This window comes from Acipenser ruthenus, chromosome 9, assembly GCF_902713425.1.
Source record: "Acipenser ruthenus chromosome 9, fAciRut3.2 maternal haplotype, whole genome shotgun sequence".
In the NCBI taxonomy this organism is placed as follows: domain Eukaryota; kingdom Metazoa; phylum Chordata; class Actinopteri; order Acipenseriformes; family Acipenseridae; genus Acipenser; species Acipenser ruthenus.
In genome coordinates this window covers 21,525,317-21,542,660 of record NC_081197.1, presented here as the reverse complement: position 1 = coordinate 21,542,660, position 17,344 = coordinate 21,525,317, and the positions used below count along the sequence as shown (strand labels likewise).

General features: G+C 41.2%; 1 protein-coding gene across 1 annotated transcript; it reads left to right on the top strand.

Annotated features, from left to right (window-relative positions):
- The first annotated feature begins 2,822 nt into the window (after positions 1 to 2,822).
- Positions 2,823 to 6,604, top strand: LOC117407254 (RWD domain-containing protein 2B-like). Its single transcript, XM_059029685.1, is given in 5 exon segments — positions 2,823 to 3,415; positions 3,951 to 4,018; positions 4,478 to 4,576; positions 4,578 to 4,838; positions 5,970 to 6,604. Coding segments are annotated over 5 exon segments (882 nt in total). The 5' UTR covers positions 2,823 to 3,208; the 3' UTR covers positions 6,217 to 6,604.
- The last annotated feature ends 10,740 nt before the right edge of the window (positions 6,605 to 17,344 follow it).

Sequence of the window (17,344 nt, the reverse complement as noted above, 5' to 3'; positions counted from 1 at the left end):
ACAAAAGTAATTGGCATCCACCATTGTTTATTCCATATTTAATAGAAATCAGACTTTGCTTTTGATTTTTATTTCAACATAATATTGTAAATAATAAAACAAATGAAAATGGCATGGACAAAAATGATGGGACCGCTAACCTAATATTTTGTTGCAATAATATTTTAGAGGCAATCACTGCAATCAAACGTTTTCTGTAGCTCTCAATGAGACTTCTGCACCTGTTAACAGGTAGTTTGGCCCACTCTTCCTGAGCAAACTGCTCCAGCTGTCTCAGGTTTGATGGGTGCCTTCTCCAGACTGCAAGTTTCAGCTCTTTCCATAGATGTTTGATAGGATTCAGATCAGGACTCATAGAAGGACTCATAGAAGGCCACTTCAGAATAGTCCAATGTTTTGTTCTTATCCATTCTTGGGTGCTTTTAGCTGTGTGTTTTGGGTCATTATCCTATTGGAGGACCCATGACCTGCGACTGAGACAGAGCTTTCTGACACTGGGCAGTACGTTTCGCTCCAGAATGCCTTGATAGTCTTGAGATTTCATTGTGCCCTGCACAGATTCAAGGCACCCTGTGCCAGGCGCAGCAAAGCAGCCCCAAAACATAACCGAGCCTCCTCCATGTTTCACTGTAGGTATGGTGTGCTTTTCTTTGAAAGCTTCATTTTTTCGTCTGTGAACATAGAGCTGATGTGACTTGCCAAAAAGCTCCAGTTTTGACTCATCTGTCCAAAGGACATTCTCCCAGAAGGATTGTGGCTTGTCAATATGCTTTTTAGCAAATTCCAGTCTGGCTTTTTTATGTTTTTCTTTCAAAAGTGGAGTTCTCCTGGGTCTTCTTCCATGGAGCCCACTTTCGCTCAAAAAGCGACGGATGGTGCGATCAGAAACTGACGTACCTTCACCTTGGAGTTCAGCTTGTATCTCTTTGGCAGTTATCTTTGGTTCTTTTTCTACCATTCACACTATCCTTCTGTTCATTCTGGGGTCGATTTTCCTCTTGCGGCCGCGCCCAGGGAGGTTGGCTACAGTTCCATGGACCTTAAATATATTTGCAACTGTTGTCACAGGAACATCAAGCTGCTTGGAGATGGCCTTGTAGCCTTTACCTTTACCATGCTTGTCTATTATTTTCTTTCTGATCTCCTCAGACAACTCTCCTTTGCTTTCTCTGGTCCATGTTCAGTGTGGTGCACACAATGATACCAAACAGCACAGTGACTACTTTTCTCCATTTAAATAGGCTGAATGACTGATTACAAGATTGGAGACATGTGTGATACTAATTAAGAAACTAATTAGTTTGAAATATCACTATAATCCAATTATGTATTATCTTTTCTAAGGGGTACCAACAAATGTGTCCAGTCCATTTTAGAATATCTTTGTAGAATAAGCAATAATTCATCTCTTTTCACAGCTTCTTTGCTTTATTTTATGACATACCAAAGGCATGCAAGTATACATGATAAAATAGCTTTTAATTTCATCACTTTTCAGGAGGAATGAAGCATTATTTCAATGAGCTGTAAGGTTACCAACAAATTTGAGCACGTCTGTACACAATCACAAACACCAGTCCACAGTGCGTGCTCTAGTGCTCGTAGTGAATGTACAGTTCAATGGTGATACAAAGTGCAGTGATGTCAGGGTTTGTGCTGGCCTTGGATGGATCGTGTTTAGCTGTCTAAATAACAAACAATTTAGACAAAACAAACAAAACACTCACAGTTCACAATACAGGTCTCCTTTTGGTTTAGATTTAACCATTCACAAAGGAACAGATCACATCACTACGTCCTCTTAAATACCGTCAACCGTGACCCCTTGGTTAACGAGTGCAACCGCTCCTTCAATGCGTGGATGCCACAGCGTTTCCCTTCCGGGTCGTTGATTTAGTGTACCGAGCTCCGTCCCCTTTCTAGATGGCCGATTTCCGTCTAACCCTGGGAATGAACTTTCGGGCCATCCAGTCCAGGGTACTCTGTTCCCTTTACACAGCGCCCTCACTGGTCGGGAGGGAGATCTGACACCAAGAATCATTCGATCTCTGTCACAGTCCATCTTTCCTGAAACTTACGGTGCTCATCCTGAACTGCCCATTTTGCAAGTAACTTGAATTCTGCAACTGTTTAAGAGCTGAACACAATTAAAAAGGTCTAATTAAGCAAATTATCAGTTCAATTAAGGGTCTAGTTAAGTAATTGAGAGCTCAGTTGGAATGAAAACCAGCACAGTGGATCCCCAGGACCAAGGTTGAGAACCAGAGGATACTAAAATACAATACTAAGTTAGTCCAGTAATTTTTGTAGCCTAAAGACTTGTGGTATCGTACTAACTGGAACAAATATGAAAAATCCCAGATGTATTGACAACTTTTATGAAACTGAACTATTCATAACCAAAAATGATATACAATTATTTGAAATCTTCTGAACCCCCCCCACCTCCTCCCCCCAAAAAAACATGTATGAAAACATTTGCAACAAAACCACTTTCATCCTTATTTAACTTATTCAACTTAACATAGGCCTATTTTATATATAAAAAAATAATAAATAATTCCAGTACAACTTTCCAGTGTCTCTGCGTAGAGCCATAGGGAAGGCAGCATTAAATCTGCTTACAGTGAATTCCGTGCTGTTGTACGCTGCAGAATTACTGTGGAATCCTTTTGGCCATCCTCCACAGTTTCAATAACATCTTTTATACACTCTATGAAATTAAGGTTTTGCTCCATTGTATCATTTTGCACACGACTACTGGCCTTGATTGCTTTTGTATGGATGTACTGAGAAATTGAGCTTTTATAGGCTGTACCTGAAATATGTAATTAGCATTTCTGATTCGATTTACACCTTTTATAGTCTACAATAGCCCAACACTAAATCAGTTGTTCCCCTATGGTAACAATATCTGGTAACCTGAGTTGCTCCACCTTTTTTTAATGTGAATTATGCTACTTGAACTACATTTGTGTGCATTGTTTAGAATGGACCATATGCTCAAATCAGCTGGTATTAGTAAATCTGGTGTATCCAATGGTCAAGTAATTTACACATGACGATATAACTGATACAACTGTAGCCCATAGTCCTTATTTAGAACATGGATGGCACAAGTCACTGCCCGTTTTGAATGCTGGGTGTTATCTGAAAGTATGTCCCCTTCTAATAACACATGTCATTTTTCCTAACAGACTAATTTGAAATGGATGGGATTGAAGAGGCCAGAATACAGCTGTCAGAAATCGAGCTGTTGCTAAGCATGTTTCCCAGTGAGGAAGAGCTCATCATAAATGACCAGCTGGCATTTGCAGAACTTCGAGACTATGTTGATGGAAGGGCAAATGACCCCCCTTCTTCCAGGGCACAATTTACAATACAGCAAAGGTTAGAATCTGCTAATGAGAACATGGTAAGTATGAGTAGCCTTTATTGAGCATAATGTACATTTAGTGGTTTCATCATTTATTTTATTGATAAAAAAAATCATTCTGTGAATAGGGCACATTTGGAAATTGTAGGAATAGACAAGTTCATGTCTGCAACATTTCATTTTTGGACATCACTTATACGCAAATCCCATTTTATCAACCTGTGTCCTTTTAACAATGAAAAGTCTGCCTATATTGTATAGCTTGCCTAGTCACTGATACAAACAGGTTGTGTTTACAAACAATCTAAAGCTAAGATTAAGTTCAGTAGAAAAGTTCATTTTTAAAGTAATCAGCCTCATATACTGTAGTTACCATATTACTTTTTTCCTTCTTAGTACTGTTTTCATTTGTCAAAATCCGATTTTGAATTCACATATTTGTGTAGTTTGCCTTTATATAAAATAACTGATTTTTTTTTTAAACTGAAAAATGGTAAACAGTAAAAAAAAAAGTCAGAACATGAAAGAAAATAAAACAGGATTTCATACGACCCTGTTTTTTGTCTTGTTCTAGGTGATGTTTTCACTGTCCTGCACCTATCCTTTGAAATACCCAGCTGTTTTACCAGAAATTGTGGTAAGGTAAGTCACACCATGGAAGGAACATAAACCCATTTTGTTTTTACTGTGAATTGTATTTTAACAAACTTCCTCATGTTAAATTACCTAATAAAAGTAAGACATTCAAACAGAGAGCCTTCTTTAACATAGCTTTTTAAAATTATAAATTAAATGCTAATAGATACCTACAAAGCAAATTATCCACTCTACACTATTGGTTATATTTTAATGACACAGCCTCACACTTCAAATGTACATACATTCTGCTGGTGTCTTCCGCCATGGGTGTACATCACCCCTAATTAACATCACTAAATGCAATAAAGCACAGCAGAAATAGGCTTACAGTACGAGTTTAAAAACAGATCTGCTGCTGTTTAGATAATTAAAGAAGACTTCCTAGTAGTTTGTTTTTTCTATAGTAGCTATTGCAATAATAACACATTTTAGTATCTTTAAAATATATTTTTTGTTTTCTAGGTCTTCAGAATTAAGCAGATCAAATCAAGCACAGCTACACAGAGATTTAAACGCTTACTTGAATGAGAACTGTTGTGGAGATGTGTGTGTTCTGACTGCTAGAGTGGCTCAAAGAAAATGCATCTGTTTTCCTTAATAAGGACCCTTCTCCAGCTGTAAAAAAACAAGCAGACACACCATTGAAAGGTAGTATTTTTACAAGGCTCTGGATCTACAGCCACCACATTTATAACAAGCAGAAAAGGAAAAATATACTGGATTGGTCCAAGGAACTTAAGCTAACCGGATTTAGCATGCCTGGGAAACCGGGCATTGTGTGTGTGGAAGGGTCTCAAATAATCTGTGATGAGTTCTGGGCAAGGTACAGTATGCTGTTTCCAAGTACAGAGCCATAGTGACAGAGCTTTACCTCGTGAGTTAGTTAACAATGTTTTTTATCATGTTTGTCTGCCAGATTCTGAACCATTAACAGTTAAGACAACAGTGTAGATCAGTTTCATGAATATAGGGCAGCAGTGTGGAGTAGTGGTTAGGGCTCTGGAATCTTGACCAGAGGGTTGTGGGTTCAATCCCCAGTGGGGGACACTGCTGTTGTACCCTTGAGCAAGGTACTTTACCTAGATTGCTCCAGTAAAAACCCAACTGTATAAATGGGTAATTGTATGTAAAAATAATGTGATATCTGTATAATGTGAAATAATGTATAATGTGATATCTTGTAACAATTGTAAGTCGCCCTGGATAAGGGCGTCTGATAAGAAATAATTAATAATTAATAATAATAATGAATATACAACTATTGCATTATACTGTAAAAACTACATTTGAAAAAATCATGCAGGTGTTTAGTCTCCTTTCATTTCTAAAATAGAAAAGAAATACAACATTTAGCTCAATAAAGTTTTAAAAGCACCCAGCTGGTTTCACAGACCCCGATAAGCACATATCTCGGGCCACCTAATGTTCAGCAGCTGCTGTACCTATTTTACTTTTTTAAGTATCCTTTGCTTTTGTTCCATTTTGATCTGTTAAAAATCACATGAATAATTTTATGTTGCGTTTTTTATAACAAACTATACTGTTGTTATCCTACCCATACTCTCTTACTTCAGACAAGGTAGTTTGTTCTAAAACAATTTAACAATGCAATTTAAAAGAAAAGCCTGAAACACTGTAGAATTAAACATATTTGTGTAAACTTCATAAGCACTGTTGCCAGAAACAGATGTTAATGAGGATAACATCACATAGAAAATAGGCTTTCGCTTCCTACTGCTATAATAATAGTGTTATGCCAAAATACAGTAGCAAGTTTGTTACAAGGGTCAAAAGCTAAACCTGGAATTCAAAAACCTGTAGTTAAACAGACACCATTTAGTTTATCGTTGGGTACTTCAGCTGTTACTTATACAGTATGCAGCTAATAATATTGAACAAATACAAAAAAAAGATTTGTTACAGAAAAAAAAAAACATTATGTTTCTCTTTACAGGCTCCGACGGCTAACTTGGCAGAGAATCTTAATTCGCCATAGAGAAGACATTCCTTTGGATAATAACTGTGTAAATATTGATGCAGAGCTAGAAAAACAAAGGAGATTTACTGGGTTTGAAGAAACCATTTTTGACATTCGTGGAAGCAGAGGAAATCACATGGACCTAGGACAGCTCTATCATTTTCTGAATGAAAAGGGCGTTGGAGATGTTTTTCAGCTGTATTTTGGAATTGAAGGAAGGTAGCCTGAGATTGTGATTACATCATACACACTCTGTCTACCGAGAGCACCTTTGAAAACTGGAATGGAAACCCCAGAAGCAACCATTAACAAGTTTATCTCATTTTACCGTGGTTAGTTTCAACAATAATACTTGGAAAATCTGAAAGTTGTTAAAAAGTGCTTTCTAACAATCTGGTAGAGGGTGAAAAAAAAATCCAAGTCTTAAAACATTACAAAAAAATAAAATAAATGTATTTCATGTTAGTCTTTAGAATATTTTTGGTATGGTGGTTCTAATTTATGGAAATTGATGTGATTTGAACAAGTAACATTTTATGATAAAAACCTCTCTTGTTCTAACATTCTGAAGACTTACAAGATGTCTAATATTCAACCAAGATACATTTTTAATAAATACTAAAATACTGTGTCTGTTAAGTCTATTACTTGTCCATGCCCTTTGGCTAAAATAAACACAAATAACAGGAGATAACAGTAATTGGTTAATTTATTCCCTGCAAAGTATGGGAGCTTTAAGGGAGTTTTTGGTCCTATTATTAAAGACAATTTGGTGTCTTATTCTGGTCATGGATTATGGAAAAAAGAAATTAAATGTGGAATCCTTGGACCACTGATAAATTAAAAGATTAAAATATATTATTATTATTATTATTATTATTATTATTATTATTATTATTATTATTATTATTATTATTATTATTTATTTCTTAGCAGACGTCCTTATCCAGGGCGACTTACAGTCGTAAACAAAAATACATTTCAAGAATCACAGTACAAGTAATAATACAATTAAGAGCACGATAAAAATACAATGACTTCAGTTCTAGTAAGTACAAGTATATGACAAAATACGATTCAGTAACGGAGCTGATAACAGTGTCAGTGATAGTTACATTAGGAAATAATTAAATACAAAATACTACAGATTAAATAACACTTGACAGATTACAGTACTCTAAAGTACAGGATTAAATGCAGTAAAATAGGGGGCAGATAAGAGCAAGTAAACCACATTTAAGGAAGAGTGATGTGTCCAGAGGGAAAAAAGAGGAGTTTTACAGGTGGTGTCTGAAGAGGTGAGTCTTGAGGAGGCGCCGGAAGGTTGTCAGGGACTGGGCAGTCCTGACATCTGTAGGAAGGTCATTCCACCACTGCGGGGCGAGGGTGGAGAAGGAGCGGGCTCTGGAGGCAGGGGAGCGTAGAGGAGGTAGAGCCAGTCTTCTAGTGCAGGAGGAGCGGAGAGGTCGAGTGGGGGTGTAGGGAGAGATGAGGGTCTGGAGGTAGCTGGGTGCAGTCTGGTCAAGGCATCTAGTACAAGAGTCTTGAACTGGATGCGAGCGGTGATCGGGAGCCAGTGGAGTGAGCGGAGCAGTGGAGTTGTGTGGGAGAAGCGAGGCAGAGAGAACACCAGGCGAGCAGCGGAGTTCTGGATGAGCAGACGGGTGGTGGACGCAGGGAAGCCAGCCAGGAGGGAGTTGCAGTAGTCTAGGCGGGAGAGTACCAGGGCCTGGACCAGGAGCTGGGTGGCGTAGTTGGTGAGGAAGCGTCGGATTCTTCGTATGTTGCTCAGGAAGAATCGGCAAGTGTGTGCCAGAGTGGAGATGTGCTGGGAATAAGAGAGGCAGGGGTCCAGGGTGACCGAGGTTCTTAGCTGAGGAGGAGGGAGAGAGTGTGGTAGATTCCAGAGGAACAGAGATAGAGAGATCAGAGGAGGAGGAGGGACTATTACAAACTTTACAATAAATTGTATGTTACAGATGTCGCTGACTAGCAGTCCAGATCATGTATTGGAGCATTTTGTGTTTAATAGTCTTGAGCCACAGATATACTCATTCTGAGCAACAGTGCTTGCACCCTTCTTTTCTGTGGGAAGACGTATCTTGAACAAGGAACCACTGATAACTGACAACCGCTTATGCAATTGTCATGAAACTTTATATTAATATTATTTATCTTAAGTTATTGTTTATATACTGTATGATGCTGGGGATATAAAGTAGCGGGTCTGTCAGTCCGTACATTTGTATGTCACATCTTTTTGCATATATCTGAAAAACTGATTTTACACTTGCTATTAAACTTGATATTATTTGGCATAAGTTATTGAGAGAATTAGATTCTTGGGATATGCGGAGGTGTCTGCCTGTATATCACACTTGCATTTTTGATATACAGTGGCTCTCAAAAGTATTCACCCCCCTTGGACTTTTCCACATTTTATTGTGTTGCATGGAATCAAAATGGATTTAATTAGGAGTTTTTGCCACTGATCAACACAAAAAAAGTCCATAATGTCAAAGTGAAAAATAAAATCTACAAATTGTTCTAAATTAATTACAAATACAAAACAGAAAATAATTGATTGCATAAGTATTCACCCCCTTGAGTCAATATTTGGTAGAGGCACCTTTGGCAGCAATTACAGCCATGAGTCTATTTGGATAAGTCTCTACCAGCTTTGCACATCTGGACACTGCAATTTTTGCCCATTCTTCTTTGCAAAATTGTTCAAGCTCCGTCAAGTTGGATGGGGACCTTTGGTGAACAGCAATTTTCAACTCTGTGTTTAAAGTATTCAGAATTAATCAATGCGAGATACAAATCAGGAAGGAGGGACATTGCCACTGCACTGGGAATTATTTATTTTTTTTGTAGGTTATTTTATTTTAATTTTTTTTCACAGGGAAAGGGTTGAAGTCAATGTGAAATGAAAAACCATTTTTCAGTGGTTTTCGGATATACACCAATTCATTTTTTTTTGTATTGGGGATGTTATATCAGTTTTTATTGGTTAAAACGGAAAACCGTAAGCCCTAATTACATTGTACTTGCAAACTTAAGGAAACGGTAGGAAATACTTTTCTACATTGCATTAGTGTTTATTATCATTATTTGTGCATCTTATGATAAAGGTAAGTTTATGTTTTTTCAGTTCACCCATAAATACAATACAGCGCCTCTTGTATGTTACATGTGGGAACGATATTTCTGAGTTTAGCTTATGTTAAACTGTGCAGAATATATGCTATTAAAATGTAACAAAATGGTCCTATGGCGTAGCAGTAAAAGCCAAAGCTTTCAGCGCAGGGAGCTACGTCCTCGCAGGCTCGAATCTTGGCTGCTGGTTGCTGGGCCCGTGGGACGCCCAGCAGCAATGCACCTTGGGGAGGTTTCATTTTCTGTTCAGGGATCTCGCTGCCTCTCTGTCTTTTCTGTACTAGACTTTCAAATGATAGACAGGCCATCAATTCAAATAAATTGATGTCTGTAAATGGGACCAGTCTTTCTACAATAGGTTAAACCCTAGGCTAGCTTTTTCAACACCTCTGCCTAAAAAGAAAGAGAAAGCGAAATAAAATGAACTGACACAATTGTTTGCATAATTTCTATACATTTAAATCTATAATGTTTATCATAATATCAACAGTAAATGTGTTATTTTTCAGACACGACACAAAGGTACTGTAATTTCTCAGACGCAGTGTTTTTTAAAAGTTAGTAAAATGACAATATGTAAATATTTAACTTATTTAAAGATTCTTGGATTCTTTTTTTTCTACTGTAGACAAAATCAATGTAAATTAGTAATAATATTGTTGCATTAATTTGAGTACTGGTGTGTGTGTGTGTGACTGAGGGTTTGTAAATTAAAGGGATATGTATATACGAGTATATAGTTTTGGTTTGAGGTTTAGCGGTACGCATTTTTAAATATTTGTGTGTATGTGCTAGACTACAAATTGTTCTAAATTAATTACAAATACAAAACAGAAAATAATTGATCATTGATCATCCCCTTGAGTCAATATTTGGTAGAGGCACCTTTGGCAGCAATTACAGCCATGAGTCTATTTGGATAAGTCACTACCAGCTTTGCACATCTGGACACTGCAATTTTTGCCCATTCTTCTTTGCAAAATTGCTCAAGCTCTGTCAAGTTGGATGGGGACCTTTGGTGAACAGCAATTTTCAACTCTTTCCACATATTTTCAATTGGATTGCGGTCTGGGCTTTGACTGGGCCACTCCAGGAAATTGACCTTTTTGTTTTTAAGCCACTCCAGTGTGGCTTTGGCTACATGTTTGGGGTCATTGTCCTGCTGGAAGATGAATCTTCTCCCAACTCCCAGGCCTCTTGCAGACTTCAGCAGGTTTTTCTCCAGGATTTCTCTGTACTTTCCTGCATCCATTTTGCCCATTATATTCACAAGCTTTCCAGGCCCTGACGCAGAGAAGCATCCCCATTGCATAATGCTGCCACCACCATGCTTCACGGTAGGGATGGTGTTCTCAGGATGATGTGCGGTGTTAGGCTTGCGCCAAACATAGCGCTTAGCGTTGAGGCCAAAAAGCTCTATTTTGGTCTCATCAACCATAGAGTCTTCTTCCACTTGGTCTCAGAGTCTCCCACATGCCTTCTCGCAAACTAGCCGAGATTTGATGTGAGTTTTTTTCAACAATGGCTTTCTTTTTGCCACTCTCCCATAAAGGCCAGTTTTGTGAAGCACCCGGGCTATTGTTGCCATATGCACAGTGTCTCCCAGCTCAGCCGTGGAAGACTGTAACTATTATTATTATTATTATTATTTATTTCTTAGCAGATGCCCTTATCCAGGGCGACTTACAATTGTTACAAGATATCACATTATACATTATTTCACATTATACAGATAGCACATTATTTTTACATACAATTAGTTCTATTACATTTTTACACACTTAATGCAATTGTAGTAGTAATAATAATAATAATACTAATAATAATTATATTCAAATATTCAAATCCTTGGTAATTGATTTGAATATTTCCAGATTTTTACATACAATTACCCATTTATACAGTTGGGTTTTTACTGGAGCAATTTAGGTAAAGTACCTTGCTCAAGGGTACAACAGCAGTGTCCCCCACTGGGGATTGAACCCACAACCCTCCGGTCAAGAGTCCAGAGCCCTAACCACTACTCCACACTGCCATAGGCCTCTTGGTGGCTTCCCTGACTAGTGCCCTTCTCGCCCGGATACTCAGTTTTTGAGGACGGCCTGTTCTAGACAGATTCACAGTTGTGCCATATTCTCTCCATTTCTTAATAATGGACTTTACTGTGCTCCGCCGGATATTCAATGCCTTGGAAATGTTCTTATATCCTACCCCTGATTGGTGCTTTTGAAGAACCTTATTCCGGATTTGCTTTGAATGTTCCTTCGTCTTCATGATGTAGTTTTTGTTAGGAAATGTACTAAACAACTGTGGGACCTCCCAGAGACAGGTGTATTTAACCTGAAATCATGTGAAACACCTTAATTTCACACAGGTGGACTCCATTTAACTAATTATGTGACTTCTAAAGACAATTGGTTGCACCAGAGCTTATTTAGGTGTGTCATAGCAAAGGGGGTAAATACTTATGCAATCAATTATTTTCTGTTTTATATTTGTAATTAATTTAGAACAATTTGTAGATTTTATTTTTCACTTTGACATTATGGACTTTTTTGTGTTGATCAGTGGCAAAAACTCCTAATTAAATCCATTTTGATTCCATGTTGTAACACAATAAAATGTGGAAAATTCCAAGGGGGGTGAACTTTTGAGAGCCACTGTATTGTCCATGAGACCGGTGACTTGATCAGTAGCACTCCAGGGAAATAAAAGATATATGATAGTCCTTCTAAATGAGTAGCTTTATCCTAGTAGTATCCCCTTCAATGTTTTGTGCCATTTTCCAAACGTTAGTATATCTATCATTGTTTAAGTGTGTACTGTTAGAGAAGCATTAACAGATTGCCTGTGAAGTGCTGTCTCTCCAGATATCTGCTTGAATAAAGACTACCTTCTTTATCACCGACTCTTGGAGATTGTTTTTATTTTTTGTCCCTACAGTCTATTATTTATTTTTGTATTACATATTGTTCTATTTCGAATATTTTGTTGTAAAAAGCAAATGAAAAATGGGAATACAAGCCTGAATCCGTTTTTGTATTTTAAACTCAGAAATTGGAAAATGAAAAACGGGTCTATTTTTGTTTTTATGAAAAACCGAAATAGAAAAAATCAGTGTTTTTTCTACGTCCATACTGTCACATTAACCAAATCAACTACCATGTCTCCGTTGTCTCCGTTTTTTGTTATTTGTAATTTGTAAAAAGCTATTAAATATTACTTAGAAGCTCTTAATATAATTCTCAATAACTTTTATAATTCTTATTACAAGCAATATTGTGCAAAATTCAGCTATTCCTACTCTAGCTCTTTGTCTTTCACATTAGTTAAACTCCCAAGGCCTTCAACCAAGGCAGAGGATACCTTCAACTGTTTATGTCCTGCCTCTGCTCACTTATGATTGGACTTCCACAGAGAAAATGCAGATCTTCTATTGGTTGATTTTATTTTATATAAAAACATTAAATTCTGCATGATTAAATTGTAATATATATATATATATATATATATATATATATATATATATATATATATATATATATATATATATATATATATATATAGTGACAGGGTAGAGTCGTGGGCCCAGATGGTATTGGGCAGGCAGAGAGACTCAGAGACAAGGAATTGCAGTTAACGCGCTTCTGCGCAGTTTAATCAACAAAAGGGAAATCAAAAAGACAAACAAAACACTGCTCACAGAGCAAAAATAAAACAGTTAAACAAAACAGAACTTTCCCAGTAAAACAAATCACAAAACAACTGGCGCAAGGGCCAAAACAAAAGGTTTAAACAAAATACAAAAAGGTAGGCTGGGCATTCGCCTTCACTACACTTCTTTTTCAAAAATATAAACACAGCACAAACCAACAACCACTCACCCAAAACACCTCCACCAAACAAAGGATTTTTCCCCTTTTTTATAGCATGTGGCTGGAGCCTAATTATCAATAATTCAATTAGCTCCAGCCACATTCTCACATGTATTTTGGCAGGGACAGGAAATTAACCCCATCCCTGCCAACCACCACCAAATCACCACACAACAATATTTACAGGCAGGGCTCTGCCCTGCTACATATCCCCCCCCTTGTGTGCAGCACACATGGCCCCACGGCCACCTCCCCCCCCCCCCTTTGAAAGCCATCCACCCTCCCTCAAGTCCCCTATTGTCCTTCCTCTCCCATCCTTGAGGGAGGGTTAGTACATAGTCCGGCGCCTTCCTGGCGGGACCGAGACCCGGCGACAGGGGACCCAGGCGTAGTGGATGGGGCGTCAGGAGCGCAGGCAGGCGAGCAGTCGGCTGCAGCCCCAGGCAGAGGTGCGAGCCCAGGCGACTGTGGAGCGACGTCTGGGCAACCAGGGGGAGCGGAGCAGGAGACCAGGCGACCTCCTGTGCCTGGTGGTGCTGCGACCTGGGATTCAGGCCCAGCGACCAGAGGTCCAGACATGCAGCCTGGGTGTCTGGGAGCCCAGGTTGAGGGAACCAACCCCCAGGTGCCGGGCTATGGCACAGGGGTGGTGGTCGGGGCTGTGGTGGAGGTGGTCTCCTCACCTCCCCCCCCTTCTTCGTAGCCGGTAGCTCCTCTTTGTGCGGCTCCGGCCACAGTATTCCCTGCTGCCATGAAGGGCTGGCAGCGACCCCAAGCAAAGCTAAGCCTGTCCCTCGGGAGGCGACGGTGGCAGCAGCGGACCCTCGGGAGGCGACGGCGGCAGCAGCAGACCCTCGGGAGGCGACGGCGGCAGCAGCGGACCCTCGGGAGGCGACGGCGGCAGCAGCGGACCCTCGGGAGGCGACGGCGGCAGCAGCGGACCCTCGGGAGGCGACGGCGGCAGCAGCGGACCCTCGGGAGGCGACGGCGGCAGCAGCAGCGGACCCTCGGGAGGCGACACAGGACCAGCAGCAACCCTAGGAGAAGCAAGGGAGACACAAGCAACCCCAGGCGATGCAGAGCAGCAGGCAGGCCCAGGCGATGGCGAACTGGCATCCCCAGGCGATGGCGGGAGGGGAGCCCCTGGCCATGAAGGCGGCAGCAGGAGCTCCACTTCTCCCAATGGTGATGTTTGTGGAGGTAGAGGTAGCTCCTGCTCCTCTCCTCTTGATGGCAAAGGCGGCAGGGGCTCCTCCCCTTCTGGCTGCGAAGGCGGCAGGGGCTCCTCCCCTTCTGGCTGCGAAGGCGGCAGGGGCTCCTCCCCTTCTGGCTGCGAAGGCGGCAGGGGCTCCTCCCCTTCTGGCTGCGAAGGCGGCAGGGGCTCCTCCCCTTCTGGCTGCGAAGGCGGCAGGGGCTCCTCCCCTTCTGGCTGCGAAGGCGGCAGGGGCTCCTCCCCTTCTGGCTGCGAAGGTGGCAGGGGCTCCTCCCCTTCTGGCTGCGAAGGCGGCAGGGGCTCCTCCCCTTCTGGCTGCGAAGGCGGCAGGGGCTCCTCCCCTTCTGGCTGCGAAGGCGGCAGGGGCTCCTCCCCTTCTGGCTGCGAAGGCGGCAGGGGCTCCTCCCCTTCTGGCTGCGAAGGCGGCAGGGGCTCCTCCCCTTCTGGCTGCAGCAGTGGGACCAGCAGGCATCCTCCCTCTGCTGGCGGAGGCGGGGCCAGCAGGCTCTCTCCCTCTGCTGGTGGCAGTGGTGGATGCAAAGGCAGCAGGCATTCTTCTGGTGGGAGGGGGCAGTTGAGTAGGGAATGCCCCCGCTCTCCGCAGATGGGGCACCAGCAGGACGCCTCTACAGTGCGGAGGATGGCCTCCCAGCTGATCTCCTCTGGTGATGGTGGTGGGATCAGCAGGCACTCTTCCTTTGTTGGTGCAGGCTTGAGCGGTGGGCATTCGGGCTCCTCACTCCTGGGCATTGAGGACACCTGGGTATGGTCAACTGCCCAGAACCATTCGGCGGCGTCCCCAACCAGGCCCTGGTTCCAGGCCTCCTCGTACTGGGGATCACCGTAGGGGCAGTCCTCCCGGTCATGCCCAAACTCGCCACAGGCCTCGCACATGGGGGCCCCTTCAGCCCTCCATTGTTCCTGCTCAGCTGCCCAGTTTGGGGGTCCAAACTGAGTGGGCGCCCGGGACCACCATCTTTTCCTCTGCTGCGGTTGCTGCCACTTCTGCTGTTTTTTTTTTGCAGTTCTTCCTTCCCATTTTTTTTTTTTTTTTTTTTTTTTTACTACAATCCCGCTCCGAGTCTCTAGGGGGTGCTATCCCACTTCTGACACCATATGTGACAGGGTAGCGTCGTGGGCCCAGATGGTATTGGGCAGGCAGAGAGACTCAGAGACAAGGAATTGCAGTTAACGCGCTTCTGCGCAGTTTAATCAACAAAAGGGAAATCAAAAAGACAAACAAAACACTGCTCACAGAGCAAAAATAAAACAGTTAAACAAAACAGAACTTTCCCAGTAATACAAATCACAAAACAACTGGCGCAAGGGCCAAAACAAAAGGTTTAAACAAAATACAAAAAGGTAGGTTGGGCATTCGCCTTCACTACACTTCTTTTTCAAAAATATAAACACAGCACAAACCAACAACCACTCACCCAAAACACCTCCACCAAACAAAGGATTTTTCCCCTTTTTTATAGCATGTGGCTGGAGCCTAATTATCAATAATTCAATTAGCTCCAGCCACATTCTCACATGTATTTTGGTAGGGACAGGAAATTAACCCCATCCCTGCCAACCACCACCAAATCACCACACAACAATATTTACAGGCAGGGCTCTGCCCTGCTACATATATATATATATATATATATATATATATATATATATATATATATATATATATATATATATATATATATATATATATATATATATTTGCAATCAACTCTTTAGTTGATTAATTGGTCCAATTAATCTGTTAATTGGAACAGTCCTAATTTTATGTAATAGAAATACAGTGCCTATAGAAAGTCTACACCCCCTTTCAAATTGCCTTATAGCCTGGAATTAAAATGCATTAAAATATTATTTTGTTCATTTATCTACACATCCTACCCCACAACTTCCAAGTGAAAAACATATTCTAAAAATCTGTAGAAAATAAATTAAAAATAAAAACTGAAATAGAGTAAATAGTAAAACTGAAAAACTGAATAAGTTTCCACCCCCCCCCCCCCCCCCCTTGTAATAGCAATCCTAAATTAGCTCAGGTGTAACCAATTGCCTTCAAAATCACACACCAAGTTAAGTGGCCTCCACCTGTGTTAAATTGTAGTGATTCACATGATTTCAGGATAAATTCAGCAGTTCCTGTAGGTTCCCTCTGCTGGGTAGTGCATTTCAAAGCCAAGACTCAACCATGAGCACCAAGGTGCTTTCAGAAGAACTCTGGGACAAAGTTGTTGAAAGGCACAGATCAGGGGATGGGTATAAAAAATATAAAAGGCCTTGAATATCCCTTGGAGCACGGTCAAGATGATTATTAAGAAGTGGAAGGTGTATGGCACCACCAAGATCCTAGACCCTAGATCAGGCCGTCCCTCCAAACTGGATGACCGAGCAAGAAGGAGACTAATCAGAGAGGCTACCAAGAGGCCAATGGCAACTTTGCAGAGCTACAGGCTTTTATGGACAAGACTGGTCAAAGTGTGCATGTGACAACAATATCCCAACCACTCCACAAATCTGGCCTGTATGATAGAGTGGCAAGAAGGAAGTCATTACTCAAGAAAGCCCACCTTGAATCCCATTTGAAGTATACACAAAAACACTCAGAAGATTCTGTAGCCATGTGGCAAAAAGTTTTGTGGTCTGACGAAACTAAAATTGAACTTTTTGGCCTAAATGCAAGGCGTTATGTTTGGCGCAAACCCAACACAGCGCATCACCCAAAGAACACTACCATCCCTACTGTGAAGCATGGTGGTGGCCATGGTGGTGTTTCTCATCGGCAGGGACTGGGGCACTTGTCAGGATAGAAGGGAAAATGAATGGAGCAAAGTACAGAGAAGTCCTTGAGGAAAACCTGCTGCCCTCTACAAGAAAGCTGTAACTGGCCTAAAAATGACCCAAAGCACACAGCCAAAGCTACACTGGAGTGGCTAAGGAACAAAAAGGTAAATGTCCTTGAGTGCCCCAGTCAGAGCCACGACCTAAATCCAATTGAAAATTTGTGGCATGACTTGAAGATTGCTGTCCATCAACGCTCCCCAAGGAACTTGACAGAGCTTGAACAGTTTTGAAAAGAATGGTCAAATATT